This window comes from Ursus maritimus, unplaced genomic scaffold, assembly GCF_017311325.1.
Source record: "Ursus maritimus isolate PB19 unplaced genomic scaffold, ASM1731132v1 scaffold_26, whole genome shotgun sequence".
In the NCBI taxonomy this organism is placed as follows: Eukaryota; Metazoa; Chordata; class Mammalia; order Carnivora; family Ursidae; genus Ursus; species Ursus maritimus.
The window spans coordinates 19329947-19345160 of NW_024425119.1; the positions used below are offsets into that span (position 1 = coordinate 19329947).

The following is a 15214-nucleotide window of genomic DNA, read 5'->3' on the forward strand; positions in this document are numbered from 1 at the left end:
GGTGGTTCAACATTAGCAAATCTATCAGTGTCATAGATTTTATCAACAAGAAAAAGCCAAAAATCATATGATTCTCTCAATAGATGCAGAAAAAGCATTTGACAAAATACAGCATCCTTTCCTAATTAAAACACTTGTGGGACTTCATCAAGATAGAAAACTTCTGCACAGCCAAGGAAACAGTCAAAAAAACTAAGAGACAGCCCACAGAATGGGAGAATATATTTGCAAATGATACTACAGATAAAAGACTGGTATCCAAGATCTACAAAGAACTTCTCAAACTCAATACACGAGAAACAAATAAATCATAAAATGGGCAGAAGATATGAACAGACACTTTTTTAATGAAGACATACAAATGGCTAACAGACACATGAAAAAATGTTCAAAATCATTAGCTGTCAGGGAAATTCAAATCAAAACTACACTAAGATACCGCCTTACGCCAGTTAGAATGGCAAAAATTGACAAGGCAAGAAACAACAATTGTTGGAGAGGATGTGGAGAAAGGGGAACCCTCCTACATTGCTGGTGGGAATGCAATTTGGTACAGTCACTCTGGAAAACAGTGTGGAGGTCCCTTAAAAAGTTAAAAATTGAGCTACCCTATGACCCGGCCATTGCACTACTGTGTATTTACCCCAAAGATACAGACGTAGTGAAGAGAAGGGCCATATGCACCCGAATGTTCATAGTGTCATTGTCCACAATAGCTTAATTGTGGAAGGAGCCGAGATGCCCTTCAACAGATGACTGGATTAAGAAGTTGTGGTCCATATATACAATGGAATATTACTCAGCTATCAGAAAGAATGATTTATCAACATTTGCTGCAACATGGACGGCACTGGAGGAGATAATGCTAAGTGAAATAAGTCAAGCAGAGAAAGACAATTATATGGTTTCTTTCATCTATGGAATATAAGAACTAGGAAGATCGGTAGGAGAAGAAAGGGATAAAGAAAGGGGGGGTAATCGAAGGGGGAATGAAGCATGAGAAGTCTCTATGAGAAACAAACTGAGGGCTTCAGGGGGGGTGGGGAATGGGATAGGCTGGTGATGGGTGGTGGGGAGGGCACATATTGCATGGTGCACTGGGTGTTATACGCAACTAATGAGTCATCGAACTTTACATCAAAAACCGGGGATGTACTGTATGGTGACTAATAAAATAAAAAAATTAAAAAAAAAGAATGCATCCAAAGAAATCACAATCAATTGTGATTTCTACTCTGTGGGGTTTTTTTGATGACCCTAACCAAGTGAAGAAAATTCCTCTTCTATTCTGAGTTTGCTCAAAGTTTTAATTATGAATATGTAAAGTATCACCAAATTATTTTTCTGCATAATTAGCAGAATATCCAAGATCTTACCCCCTTCACTGTGTTAATAGGGTATATTAGATTAATAGATAGTTCTCGTATTGAACCATCCTTGCATGCCTAATATAAACTCTATTAGTGAGTGTTTTATACATTAGATTTGATTTGTTCATTTTTATTTAGAATTTTTGCATGCATATTTATAAGTAGAATCAGCCTGCACTTTTTTCCTCCTACTGAACTTGTCAAATGTGAATATTAAGATTGTACTATAACGAGTTGGGAAATTTTCCCTTTTTTTCCATTTCTCAGAATGACTTGTATTATACAGAAATCATCAGTTCACTGAAGGTTTGTAAAACTTGTCTTAAAAGAATCTGGACTTGGTGCTTTGAAGAATGGGAGTCTTTGACTGATTCACATTTTTAAATAACTATGAAAATATTCGTGTTTTCTATGTATTTATAGTAAAATTTGGTAATATATACTCATCTAGAAAACTCCCTATTTAATGTTTCCAAATTGCTGTATCTAAATCCCTAAGTATTTGTACTTATATTTCCTTTTTTATTCTTCATAGTATTTATTTGTGCCTCCTTTCTCTTTGCCTTTCCTGATTACTGTTATTATTATTATATTTTATTCTTTTAAAAAAACAGTGTTTTATCTTTTGGTTACCTCTATGCTGGTGTAATAATAATTGTGTCATCTTTTTATTTCATCTTTTTACTTCTAAATGTTATTATGATACACTTGAAGAATACAGTAAAGAATACACTAAATGTTATTATGATACACTTGAAGAATACAGAAAAAATAAGGTAACTAATATGTTTGTACTTACCACCCAGGTTTTCAAAATGATTAAATTTTACCATTTTATTTCAGACCAATTCAAAATAAAATACTAATACATTGAAATCCCATGTGTGCCCCTATGATATTCTCTTTTAGCCCTTCCTAGATGTAAGACTATGTTGAATGTTATGGATTTTGTTTCTAGTTTATTTTTATGGTTTTATAATGTGTGTATGTATATATATATCATGAATATATACATACAAACTTTTTACTTTATATGTTTTTACATTTTAAATAATTGGCATAATACTATATATTTTATTCTGAAACTTCTGTTAGCCCCTCATTTTAAAACTATGCTCATACACACAGTTCTACTTTATTTACTTTTAGTTATTGTACCACATTTCAATGTGTGAACATGCCACAATTTATTAATCCAGTTCCCTATTGGATACTTGTATTATTTAACTTTTTTCTAATACCAACAATAATGCAATAGACATCCTTTTATATGTATCCTTGTGTATGTGAGCAAAAGTTTCTTTAAAATATGTCTCAGGGTTGTAGAGTACACACTTAGTAGATATTGTCCAAAAGTTTTCCTCATTAGTTTTTATTCACTACCAACATTCTTCATTATCTACACTGTCTTCTGTTGCTATGTGGTTTGTGTTTTTAACTCAAACCCAAAGCAATAAGGATCAGGGATATTAGGCTCTATAGTTGCTGGTACCCATCTGCTATTGGTATAATTGTTATTTCTTTGTAAGCCACCTATTTATTTTGTAACATGTTTTCCTTTTTACTTTGAATGTTTGTAATTTTACTCTGATATGTCCATTTATATATATTCTACTAGGCATTTAAAGTTCACCTTTGATACAAAAATTCATATCTCAAATTCTAGGAAATTCTAAGCCATTAATTCTTTCATTTATATCTGACACGTCCTCCATTCTCTTTCTAGAATTTTTTGAGGTGTATGCTTTAATTGTTAATTGGTTTTAGTATTATTTAGGCATTCATTTTTGTTGAATCAGTTCAGATTATTGATTTACATTCTAGATAAATTCTTCCGTACTCTCTTCCAGTTCACCAGTTCTCATTTTAACTATATTGACTTGAAATTTATTACATATTTAGGATTCATTTTATTATCTCAATGCTATACATTTAATCTCTAAAATTTCCAAGAGTTCTTTTTGATATCCTTATTTCTTTTTTTTAAAGATTTTTATTTATTTGAGAGAGAGAGAGAGATCCAGCGAGAGAGGGAACACAAGCAGGAGGAGTGGGAAAGAAAGAAGCAGGCTCCCAGCGGAGGAGCCTGATGTCGGGTTCAATCCCAGAATGTCAGGATCATGCCCTGAGCTGAAGGCAGACACTTAACGACTGAGCCACCCAGGAACCCCATTTGATATCCTTATTTCTGCTTGATTTTTCTTATAATTTCTTATTCATTTTTTAATGGACATTATGCCATTTATTTACCTTTTTAAACCTATTGTGCTGGTTAAGCACACTTATTTTCAAGTCTTTGTCAGACTCCTAAATTATATTAAATTTAATTGGAATGAAGTCATGTTTCAATTGGTAACTTATGTGCTTATATTTTTTTTTTTACCATTAGATTTGTTCATGTGTTTTTAAGTTTTAGCTTGCAAAACTAAACAATTTTGAGTATTTTGTTGTTGTTGCTGACTTTCTGGTTTTCTTTCTCTGTATTTATTCTTCCAAAATCTCTTTTACAAAGAGGTTTGTATTACTTTCCTAGGGTTGCCATAACAAAGCACCACAAACTTGATGGCTTAAAACAAAATAAAGTTATTCTTTCCCAATTCTGAAGGCTTGACATCTGAAGTCAAGGTGTTGTCAGGGCCAGGCTACCTCTGTAGGCTCCAGGAAAGAATCCTTCCTTGATTCTTCCTAGTGGCTGGTAATTGCCAGCAATCCTCAGCATGCCTTTGTTTGTAGATGCAACAGTGCAATCTCTACCTCTGTCTCCACGTGGTATTCTTCCTGTGTATCTGTGTCCCTGGGCCTCCTTTCCTCTTCTTATAAGGACACTGATGATTGGATTTAGGGCCCACTCAAACCCAGTATGACCTCCTCTTAATTTCACTAGTTCAAAGACTTATTTCCACATAAAATCATATGCTGGAATTATGGGTAGATGTGAAATTTTGAGGGACACTATTCAACTCAGTCCAAGGATGTTGAACACCACCTCATGGATTACAGCATTGAATCTGGATCTAATCTCCTGAATCCTTGGAAGTACTTTATTTTCTCTTTGGAAGCTGAGAACCCAGAAACCATGGCCCATTTCTAGGTTTAGAGCTTTGCATTCAGCCTTTGTGCTCAGCTCTGTTTATTCCTTTATGTTTCTGTTCAGTTTCTAGTCCAGGAAAACTGGATGTCCAGGATAATGTTTATATTATCTTTGAACCCAGATATATCCCTCTGGATTTCAAAAGATACATTGTATCTATTGTTCTTATTTGCAATAGGAAATATATCAATACATAACTTAATGAATTATTTATCAGGTTTTTCTACTTTATTTGAAGTTGCATTGACCCTTTTCTAAATTCTGAGTTCACTAATTTCCAGTCTTTTTAAAAACTTATATACATTTAAATTTCTAAATATACTGCTGAGTACTGGTTTAGCCTTGTCCCACAGGTTTTCCTATTCAGTGCGTTCACTGACATAGAGCTCTAGTTACTTCATTATTGTTATTATAATTTATTCTTTGACCTGTAAGTAATTTCAAATGTGAGGTTTTGGCAACATTTTATCATGGACTTCTAATTGCATTGCATTATGGACAGAAAATAGTGGTTACATGGTATCACACTCTTTTTTAAAATTTTATGGCATTTGACTTAGTTGTAATAAATGTTTATTATAGTTTTGAGAAAAATATATATTCTATTGGTTGGGCTTTTTTTTAAATTGCTATATATCTATTAGATAACTCTTATACAATTTGGTGGTTCACACTTTTCTCTATCCTCAATAATTTTTTTCTATATTTTCTATTCACTTGTTGGGAAAATTTGTTGAAATTTTCCACTCTGATTTAGATTTCTTCCTGAAATTTTGTGAATTATTTTTTTATATGTTTGAGATTAGGTTGATAGATATATATGGGTTGATTACTGCTGTATATTATTGATAAAGTATTTCTTTTATTATTAAGTAATATCCTTCTTTAACTCTATTAATCCTTTTCACTTTATTTTTTTTTATTTATTTATTTATTTATTTATTTATTTATTTTTATTTTTTTAAAAAGATTTTATTTATTTATTCGACAGAGATAGAGACAGCCAGCGAGAGAGGGAACACAAGCAGGGGGAGTGGGAGAGGAAGAAGCAGGCTCACAGCGGAGGAGCCTGATGTGGGTCTCAATCCCACAACGCCAGGACCACGCCCTGAGCCGAAGGCAGACGCCCAACCGCTGTGCCACCCAGGCGCCCCTATTTATTTATTTTTTAAAGTAGGCTCCATGCCCAGCATGGAGCCCAATGCAGTGCTTAAATTCATGACCCCGAGATCAAGACCTGAGCTGAAATCAAGAGTTGGATGCTTAACCGACTGAGCCACCCAGGTACCCCAATCCTTTTCATGTTAAATTCTATTTTGTCTCATAGTCATTAATATAACCACAGAAGTTTGATTTATTATCTGCCTGGTATATCTTTTCTGATTTTTATCTTCAATCTTTATTCACACTGTATTTTTTACGTCATGTCTTGTAAATAACATATAGCTAGAATTTTGAAAACACTGAAACTCATGTGAAATTCACTATCTTTTAAGAGGCAAATTCATTTACTTTTCATTTATTGTTAAACCTGATATGTTTCGGTTTATTTTTTCAACTTGTTTTGTATGCTTTTATTTTCCTGTTTCTTACTTCTGTTGAATTTTCCTTAATCCTTTTCTTCCTTTCTAGTAGCTTGGAATAAATGTAAGTGGCCATCCTTATACCCTTACATTTTTGGCAAAATTTAAAGTTAATCAGTATTTCTGTTCTTAAGAACTGTAAAAGAGTCCTAGATTTTAAACTGGATTTTAAGCTAAAAGGTTAGCCTGCCACAGTTGCATGGATGCTGGCTCAAGATACAAGACTTCCAGGTCAGAGACACAGAACTTTTTTACTCACAGTACAGTAATCAGCAAAAGCTGCAAATTCAGGTTGGTTTTCCTTAACCTTCAAATCCCAAAGGAATTACACAGTAAGAGACCTATGTGGATTTTGTGCACACAATGGGTTTGGGTCACAGCTAAGAAATCCTGAGTTTAGGAAATCCCATTCTTTTAACTGGGCTGCAAGCAAATCTGCCAAACTTTGCCCCAGAGAGAGTTATTATTTTTATCATCCTAGGCAGCAAACTCTGCTCCATAGGAAAACATCACCAATATCTTCCAAGGTATTTTACTATTCAAACATCCTTGAAAAGATAGTCCATAGCAAAAGCCTCTGTTAACAAGATATGCAGAAATGTAAGAGACCCATGGAGAATTGTCTACCAACAATATCCACCTCCTGTTTATTTTCTTTTTTTCTTTTTTAAGATTTTATTTATTTGACAGAGAGAGAGACAGCGAGAGAGGGAACACAAGTAGGGGGAGTGGGAGAGGGAGAAGCAGGCTTTCCATGGAGCAGGGAGCCCGATGTGGGGCTCAATCCCAGGACCCTGGGATCATGACCTGAGCTGAACGCAGACGCTTAACGACTGAGTCACCCAGGCGCCCCCCACCTCCTGTTTCTACACAATATTAACATCTGGTGAATTTTCTCATGAGTACATTTTATTGGCCACTCTAATTAATCTGACAGAGTTTGGTACCAAGTATAATTATTTTGTCTGAAATAACATTTAATTAAGGCTACTATCAACAGGAATCCTGGCAGCAGGTTGAGGACAATCTACACTAGTGATCCTCAGGGTTTCTCAACTGTGAAGTAAACCCATTGCATGCACAGTGTATGCCTGGGCCCACCTCTGCATTACCGCTGTAGAGCTTTAGGGGAACAGAGAACTGATGAAAACAGGAATCTCATGCTGTCTGCTCTCATCACAGTTCTTCACATATATCCTTTTACTAATCAACACAAGACCTTAGAATGTTTTAAAGAATGCTAGATTGTTTTTTATTAAATGAAAGAATTTTCATAGTGCCCTGTCAAGAGAAATTAATACAAATGTAACAATTCAGGTCTCTAAATGAAAAAGAAATATGAAAATAGAGCAAAATGGAAGCGTTTTGTTAAAATAAACATTAATAGTATCTTGAGTTTTGTTTGAAGTCAGACTTACATTAACAAAAGAATAAGCCTTTATGAGACATGAAGAATATTGTGTCAGCAAAATTTAATGAAGGAGGAAAAATACCATTTTGAAAAATAGAGGTGGATGTGAAAGGAAGTAACGATTCAAGCTAGTATGAAGTTAAAATGATGTGGGATGAAATGGGAACACTTTAGAGAGCAATGTGATTTAGATAGGTAGTTTATGTACAGCTATTACTCTCAATAATGTATTGACTGCAACCAGTTTAACAAAGATCATTTTGAAAGGCTAGGTTAAGGATATCATCCATGCTTATATTGAACAAGTACTTTGAATATAGTGAGGAAATAAGATTCTAGGATATAACTAAGGAATAAAGATATAGTATTACCATATTATTACCATATATTCTGGAAACACAACCCAAAGTAGTCTAGTACCTGACAAAGAAAATGTTATACATGAATGGTGCCATTTTATGTACAGCCTGTGCTTAGAAAGGAATTCTTTAAAAAAATTATTATCTTTACCTGAAGTTGGTAGAATCATATATCCTGCATGCCCCTGACTCACCACATTTTAAAATTCCCCAATGTAAACATGTGGAATCCACTAAAGCTCCAAAATATATAGGTGCAGGAATTCCAGCTACAATTAAAAAGGGGAGAAAGAAAAATCCCAAGGTAAGAATTAAGGTACATTATTTTGTTTAGAAACAAAATTTTAATTTTCTCTATTTGTAGGACAAATAAAGCTAAATGAAATATGAATAGAATGGTTTAAATTTTATTTTTAGAAATTAAAAGTTACTTTTTCTATAAAGTTTCTAAATTATAAAAGATAAGTAATGTGATGGATAAATGCATCATAAAATTATTGATATAGGAAAACATTGAATTAATGATTCTTCATATTTTTTTATGCAGTGTTTTGGACCAATCACATGTATATTTTACTTTAACAAAGCATTTTTTGTTCACTTGCTTCTCAAATCTTCTAATAGATGAAAAGTAGAGTTAAGTTCAGATAGATCTTTTTCAGGTAAGAGGGGTAAGTTCTCCGTGTCTTCTTGTACCTCATTCTCATATAAATTACAAAGTGCTGCAAGCAGAAGGAATATTTGCTAGACTATTACTCTGAGAGAATTATTTCATTTACTTAGTATTTAATAAAGATGTTGGAAAAAATAACTATTTTTACCAAATACTCTTATGCAAAATGTATGTAACCCCACACCAAGAGACTTCTCTTCAGGCTTGATACACCTAAAAAAAAAATAAGTAAATTCACAAATAAAATAAGAGATTTAAACACTGTCATATTAAACACACACACACACACACACACATGCACAAACAACTCTGTATGCTGGTGACACAGTGGGCACTAAAATTTTTTTGCATGCTCGGTCTTGGTTATTTAAGGGCTAATTATCCTAATTATAGCCTACACAGGACCTCTACTTCTTTTTTTTTTTTTAAGATTTTATTTATTTATTCGACAGAGAGAGAGATAGCCAGCGAGAGAGGGAACACAAGCAGGGGAAGTGGGAGAGGAAGAAGCAGGCTCATAGCAAGAGGAGCCTGATGTGGGGCTCGATCCTGGAACGCCGGGATCACGCCCTGAGCCGAAGGCAGATGCTTAACCGCTGTGCCACCCAGGCGCCCCAGGACCTCTACTTCTGATCCGTGGCATTTTACCCATCATTTTTTGCTCATTCATTTCTATCAGAGAGTTATCGAAGAAGGAAATATTTCATATCAATTTGTACCCCAATATCCACTTATTGAAGTGGCAGTTCTTCATTAAACCTTCAGCCTAAAACAAAATGATGCAACCCTAGCTGTATTTAAATTATTTGTCTTGACAAAATACAGAAAAGCCAAGAACTTATATAAGTAAATGTAAGGCAGAAAGAAAGCAAAAATAAAAATTTTCAAAAGAATGTGACAAAGAAATCCAAAGCAAACATATTTTATGTGATTTGGTATCATTTTGAGTCACACAGATCTCTCCATTCTCTCCAAAAATTCCCCCACTTTTGCACTGTTGCCTGAAATTCCTATATGTAGAAATGAAGACTGTAATTCCCCAATGGCTCTTTTTGTGTCCCACTCACTCTGTTATCTGCATGACTAATTCCCCCAAAGAATTCACTTTGGGAGTTCCACTGTATTCCCTTCCCTTCCCTGATTAACTCAAAGCAGAGAAAAAAAGCTGCTTTCTTCACAAAAGCATGTAATACATTCTCAGCAAAAATGTCATCTTATTGGCATTTTCTCAATATAAGTGTTTTATTAAATTTGAAAAACCTCATAGTTTGATCTAGACATTATCTTCCTGACACATAGGTTATATATGTATGTATGTATGTATGTATTTGAGATAAAGCAAGAGCGAGAGAGAGCACAAGCAAGGAGAGCAACAGAGGAAGAGGGAGGCGCAGGCTCTCCACTGAGCAGGGAGCCAGACGCCTGGCTAGAGCCCAACACACTGGAGCCAAAGGCAGCCACTCAACCAACTGAGCCATCCAGTCGCCCTGACACATAGGTTATTTAGACAACATCAGTGATTTTACTCAGAAGGAAGTTAACAAAACCAGGAGACCTAACATGACCCTCTTAGTCCCATGTTTTCCATTTAATACAGCAAATAGAGTATTTAAATTTTACTGAAGAATTTTTCTTTCCCCTCTATCTCTAATATACCACTTAATGATCTCACAGAAACATGAAATACTAATAGCGAAGAAATTATTTAATCTGTTTAAACAGTTTAAACAGTTCTATGAACTCTATCATTGATTGGCATTGATAATAACATCAATTTCTAGAATCCAAGAATCAGAAAAACTAGCATGGGAAATATTTAGAGAAATTGAAATCGTTCTTTAAACTGGCAGAGTAGCATTGATGTTGTGACCCTCTACGATCATGGTAGGAGATCCAGGGAGATTCCTCAAAAGTAGAGACAAACACAGATATAGTAATAAAAACCTAGGGGTTAAATTCTAGAATATGGTGCTGGCAAAAGATGGGGGAAGAAGTACAGACTTGAAAGAGCCTGATTAGGTACTTGTTTTATTAGGGGATAGATACTAATACTGAAAAGTTTTGAAATTGATAAGTAAAACATTAATGTAGTTAAGAATTTCAATAATCAGGTTAACCATTTGAAAGCTACAGCTTTCAAAGCAGCAGAAGAACATCCAATATATACAGTAATTCCCCCTTATCTGTGATTTCACTTTCTATGATTTGAGTTACCCATAGTCAACCACAGTCTGGAAGCAGATGGTCCATGGGCTGACACATCATTGGAAGATCAAAAGCAACCAAATGCTACAATATCTGTATCACACTGCCTATGTCATTCACCGCCTTCCATCTCATCATGTGGGCATTTTATCATCTCATATCATCACAAGAGGAAAAAAGGTGAGTACAGGGGCGCCTGGGTGGCTCAGTCAGTTAAGCATCTGCCTTCAGCTCAGGTCATGATCCCAGGGTCCTGGGATCTAGCCCTTCAAGCAGGGCTCTCTGCTCAGCAAGGAGGCTGCTTCTCCCTCTCCCTTTGCCTGCCACTTCCCCTGCTTGTGGTCTCTCTCTCTCTCCCTCTCTCTGTCAAATAAATAAAATTTTTTAAAAAAGGGTGAGTACAACACAATGAGATATTTTGATAGTGAGAGAGACCATATGCACTTAACTTTCATTATAGTATATTGTTATAATTGTTCTATTTTATTATTAGTTATTGGTGTTAATCTCTTGCTGTGCCTAATTTATAGGTCAGACTTTATCACAGTTATGTATATATAAGAAAGAACATAATATGTGTAGGGTTTGGTACTATCCATGGTTTCAGGCATCCACTGGAGATCTTAAAATACATCCTTGCAGATAAGGGGGTACAACTCTACAATGGAAAGCAAAGAAAGAATTAAAAAGAAAGTCAAATAAATAGAATAAATTAAATAAAGTAGCAAAAAGAGCCTTACCACAATAATTATAAGAAATACAAGTGGATTAAATGTATCAATTTTAGATGATAAAATCATACCTAGCAAATTATCTATGAAGCATCATCAAAGATTGAAAGCTGAAAATAAAGGGAAAGGAAAAGATATAACAGGAATATCTTAGATATAACAGGTGAAACAAAAGAAAGCTAGAACCACAATTTTAATAAGAAAAAAATATATAATTCCTTGAAAGAAATAGCTAAAAGATAAGAGAATTGAGTGATGCTAATAATAGAAGTATAATGACCAAAAGCATATTTGCATCCTATAATAAAGCCTCCAAATATATAAATTAAAAAACCAGGTGGTGGGTATTAAGGAGGGCACATGTTGCGATGAGCCCTGGGTGTTATATGCAACTAATGAGTGGTTGAACACTACATCAAAAACTAATGGTGTACTATATGTTGGCTAACTGTACATAATAAAAAAAAAAACACCTGACAGAATTATAGGGAGAAATGCATCAGCAATATTTACAGATTTGAACACCCATCTCTGAAAAACTAATGAATTACATTTACAAAATTTTGATAACAAAGTACTTTACTTCAATCCAAGAGATATAAGCACTGTACACTCAAAATGCAGAAGTTACCCATTCTTTTCAGAAAGACATGAAATACTCAAAAAATGCACTAGGCCTCAAAGAAAGCCTTGATATCCCACCTCTCCAACCTGTAATCTTTCAGATTATGTTCTCTGAACATAAAAATGGAGTAACAATAATAAAATGATTTCTATAGAAAGTTCTTACATATATGGAAATTATATAACACATTAATAAAAAAAAAACTTTGGCCTGGTGGGGCAATCATAAAAGAAACTGCAAAATAGTTAAAAATAAATATCAAAGAAAATACTCGTTGAGGCATAGCTAAAGCAATAATTGGGAGGAAATGTACCATTTTATATACAGTAGTCGAACAAATGATCTAAGTATTAAACTCAAATAGATAAAGCACTACATCAAAAACTAATGAATGGTGACTAACATAACATAATAAAAAAATAGCCAATCCTAAAAAAAAAAAAAAAAAAAAAAAAACCACAGAGCAAGCCTAAAGGAAAAAAAAGAAGAGCAGAAATGCATGAAATAAAGACTAACAACACCAAAACCGATTCTTTAAAAGAAGAAAAATAAAACATATGCATCTGGCAATAATGATCAAGAAAAAATGAAGGGACAAATAAACAAAATACGTAAAAAAAAAAAGGTAAGCCTTTCAGATACATCAGAGAATATCAGAATGATAAAAGAATATTATAAACATCTATTCACTAGCAAGCATAAAATATAAGTAGAAATGGAAAATGTGAATAGGCACTAACACTGAATAAATGGAAATAGTAATCAAATATCACTGTCCAAATGAGCCCAAAGTATAAATACTTTTACAGGTGGATGTATATAAATTTCGACAGATATTTAATATAAGTAGTTCCAGAAATTTAAAAAAATAGAAAATTTATCAATTCTTTTTGTGGGGTCTCAAATGATTCCAAAGCAAAAAAAGACTAAAAAATAGTAGGTCTGTTTTACTTATCAACATAGATATAACAATTTTAAATAAAGTATTATTTAAACAAACCAAAATCATATATAAAAATATACCATAACTAACTGTGGTTTTTCTCATCCATGTAATCAGTTTAACATAAAAAACTACCATTTTATTTTACTACACTAAAAATACTGAGTAGAAAAATTATAGAATCATAGATGCAGAAAAATATATTTAATAAAGTTTAGTACCTATTTCATTATTAAAGACTTAGAAACTAGATGAAACTAAGATGAAAACTATATACTGAAAATCTATAGCAAGTATCATAATGGAAAAATTTATGTAGTTTCCATTAAAATTAGAAAAGCACAAGAATACTCACTATCACAGTTTTGGAGGTCCAAGTTGATGATAAGAAAATTTAAAAAGCCTAAGATGTGTAAGGTTTAGAAATGAAGAGATATAACTCTCCATATTTGCACATATTTCTATATAGAAAGCTTAACAACATCAATAAGTTAATAGAATAAGAAAAGTTGTTGGATTAAAAACTAAACTTTAAAAAATTAACAGCATTCCTCTAAATCAACAATAACCAACTAGAAAATATGAGAAAATAGTGTCACTTACAAACACAAATAAATACATACCTATATGTATCCATACAAACACATCCATATGTGGATAGATACATGTGGATATGTTTGTTTATAATTATAAATGATATAATACCATAATGCCTATGGTAGGAGGAAGTGAAAAATAAAAAGATGTATGTATATATTTGGATATATGTGTGTGTATAGTATCTATAGAAGAAAATTTAAATAAATGGAAAGATTCCATTTTCACAAATATTTGATGACAGATTTTCTCCAATTAATCTATGGAATCCACACAAACTCCATCAAAATTCCTATGTGAGTATAGAGAGCCTTACATCAGAAGCTAAATCAATTTGTGAAGAAAAGAATAAAGAAAGAGTAATGGTGTCAGTGCTGGGTGGGTGAGGAAGAGTTACCATATGAGATATTAACATACACAATATCAAAATAATAAAATCAATATGGTACCAGTATGAGAACAGACAAAACTGTGGAATAAGAATAGAAGTGAAAAATAGACTCGCGTAATATTAAAGCATGAGATATGATAAAGGTGGCACCACAAATCAACAGAGAAGGAAGCTTTTATTTATATTGATGTTGGGAAAACTGCTTTATTATATGGAGAAAAAATAACACTGAACATCTGTCTCCCTTTCACCACACAAAAAAATAGACTTGAGATGGTTTAAAGAACCATATGTAAAAGGGGAAGCTATAAATACTAGGATAAAATTTAGGTGAATATTTTTATAAATTAGGAATGTAAAAACACTTTTAAGATATGACTCCCCAACACACAAACCCTAAAGGCAAGAAAATTGTTAGATTTCAGTACAATAAAATTTAGCATTTAATTTCATAAAAGATGCTGTGGAAAAATTAAAGAAAGATGAGAGACTAAGAGATAATTGTATCACGTAAACAATATTACCTTAATATTTATAATTTAGACAGCAATCAGCAAAATAGCCAAGAAAAATATAGGGAATATAATAGAAAATGGACAAAGAAAATCAATAAGCATCTTGAAGCAGAAGCCGAAATAGCTAAAAAAAAAAAAAAATTGAAGAGATGCTTAAACACACAGAATCAGGAAATCACATATTAAAACATCACTGAGCTACCATTCTACACCCATTGGAGTGTCAAATCCTGAAATTTAGATAATTCCAAATGTTAGTGAGGCTGTAAGGAGGTAGGAACTCCCATGTAGTGAAGATGTGAGAATAACTTATAAGTACTAGCAGTATTGGTGAATTTATGTATGCCTGTGCTTTATGAGCCAAAAGAAGATTTATAGCACAACACCTCCTGTGTGAATATAAAAACACATAACAACAAAAAATATTAGCATTTTACAAAGGACAGTCCATTAAGATCATATAGCTATCATATTCATGTGGATGCCTATCGTAGAAGGAAGTGAAAAATAAAAAGAAAAAAGCGAAATAAAAGAAGAAAAACTTGTCCCAGCCTATGGGGTAATGTGTTATGCACCGAGAATCGCAATTAACTTTACTTCTAAGTTTCCAATAAAATATGAAGGAAAGAGAAAAAGATGCAAATTTTGTTTACTAGGAATGTTTATGATATTTACTAGGTATGAAGACTACTGGAAGTGAACGAACACATGTGTATGACA

The 15214-nt window shown here is 33.2% G+C and overlaps 1 protein-coding gene across 1 annotated transcript in view; it reads right to left on the minus strand.

The window, feature by feature from the left end:
- Positions 1-15214, minus strand: part of SLCO1A2 (solute carrier organic anion transporter family member 1A2) — a 49737-nt gene that overhangs the window by 4965 nt on the left and 29558 nt on the right. The window contains exons 13-14 of the mRNA XM_008707072.2: positions 8636-8700; positions 7966-8083 (exon numbers count right to left, since the gene is read on the minus strand). Coding sequence (XP_008705294.1) covers positions 7966-8083; positions 8636-8700 — 183 coding nt within the window. The remainder of the gene's footprint in view (positions 1-7965; positions 8084-8635; positions 8701-15214) is intronic.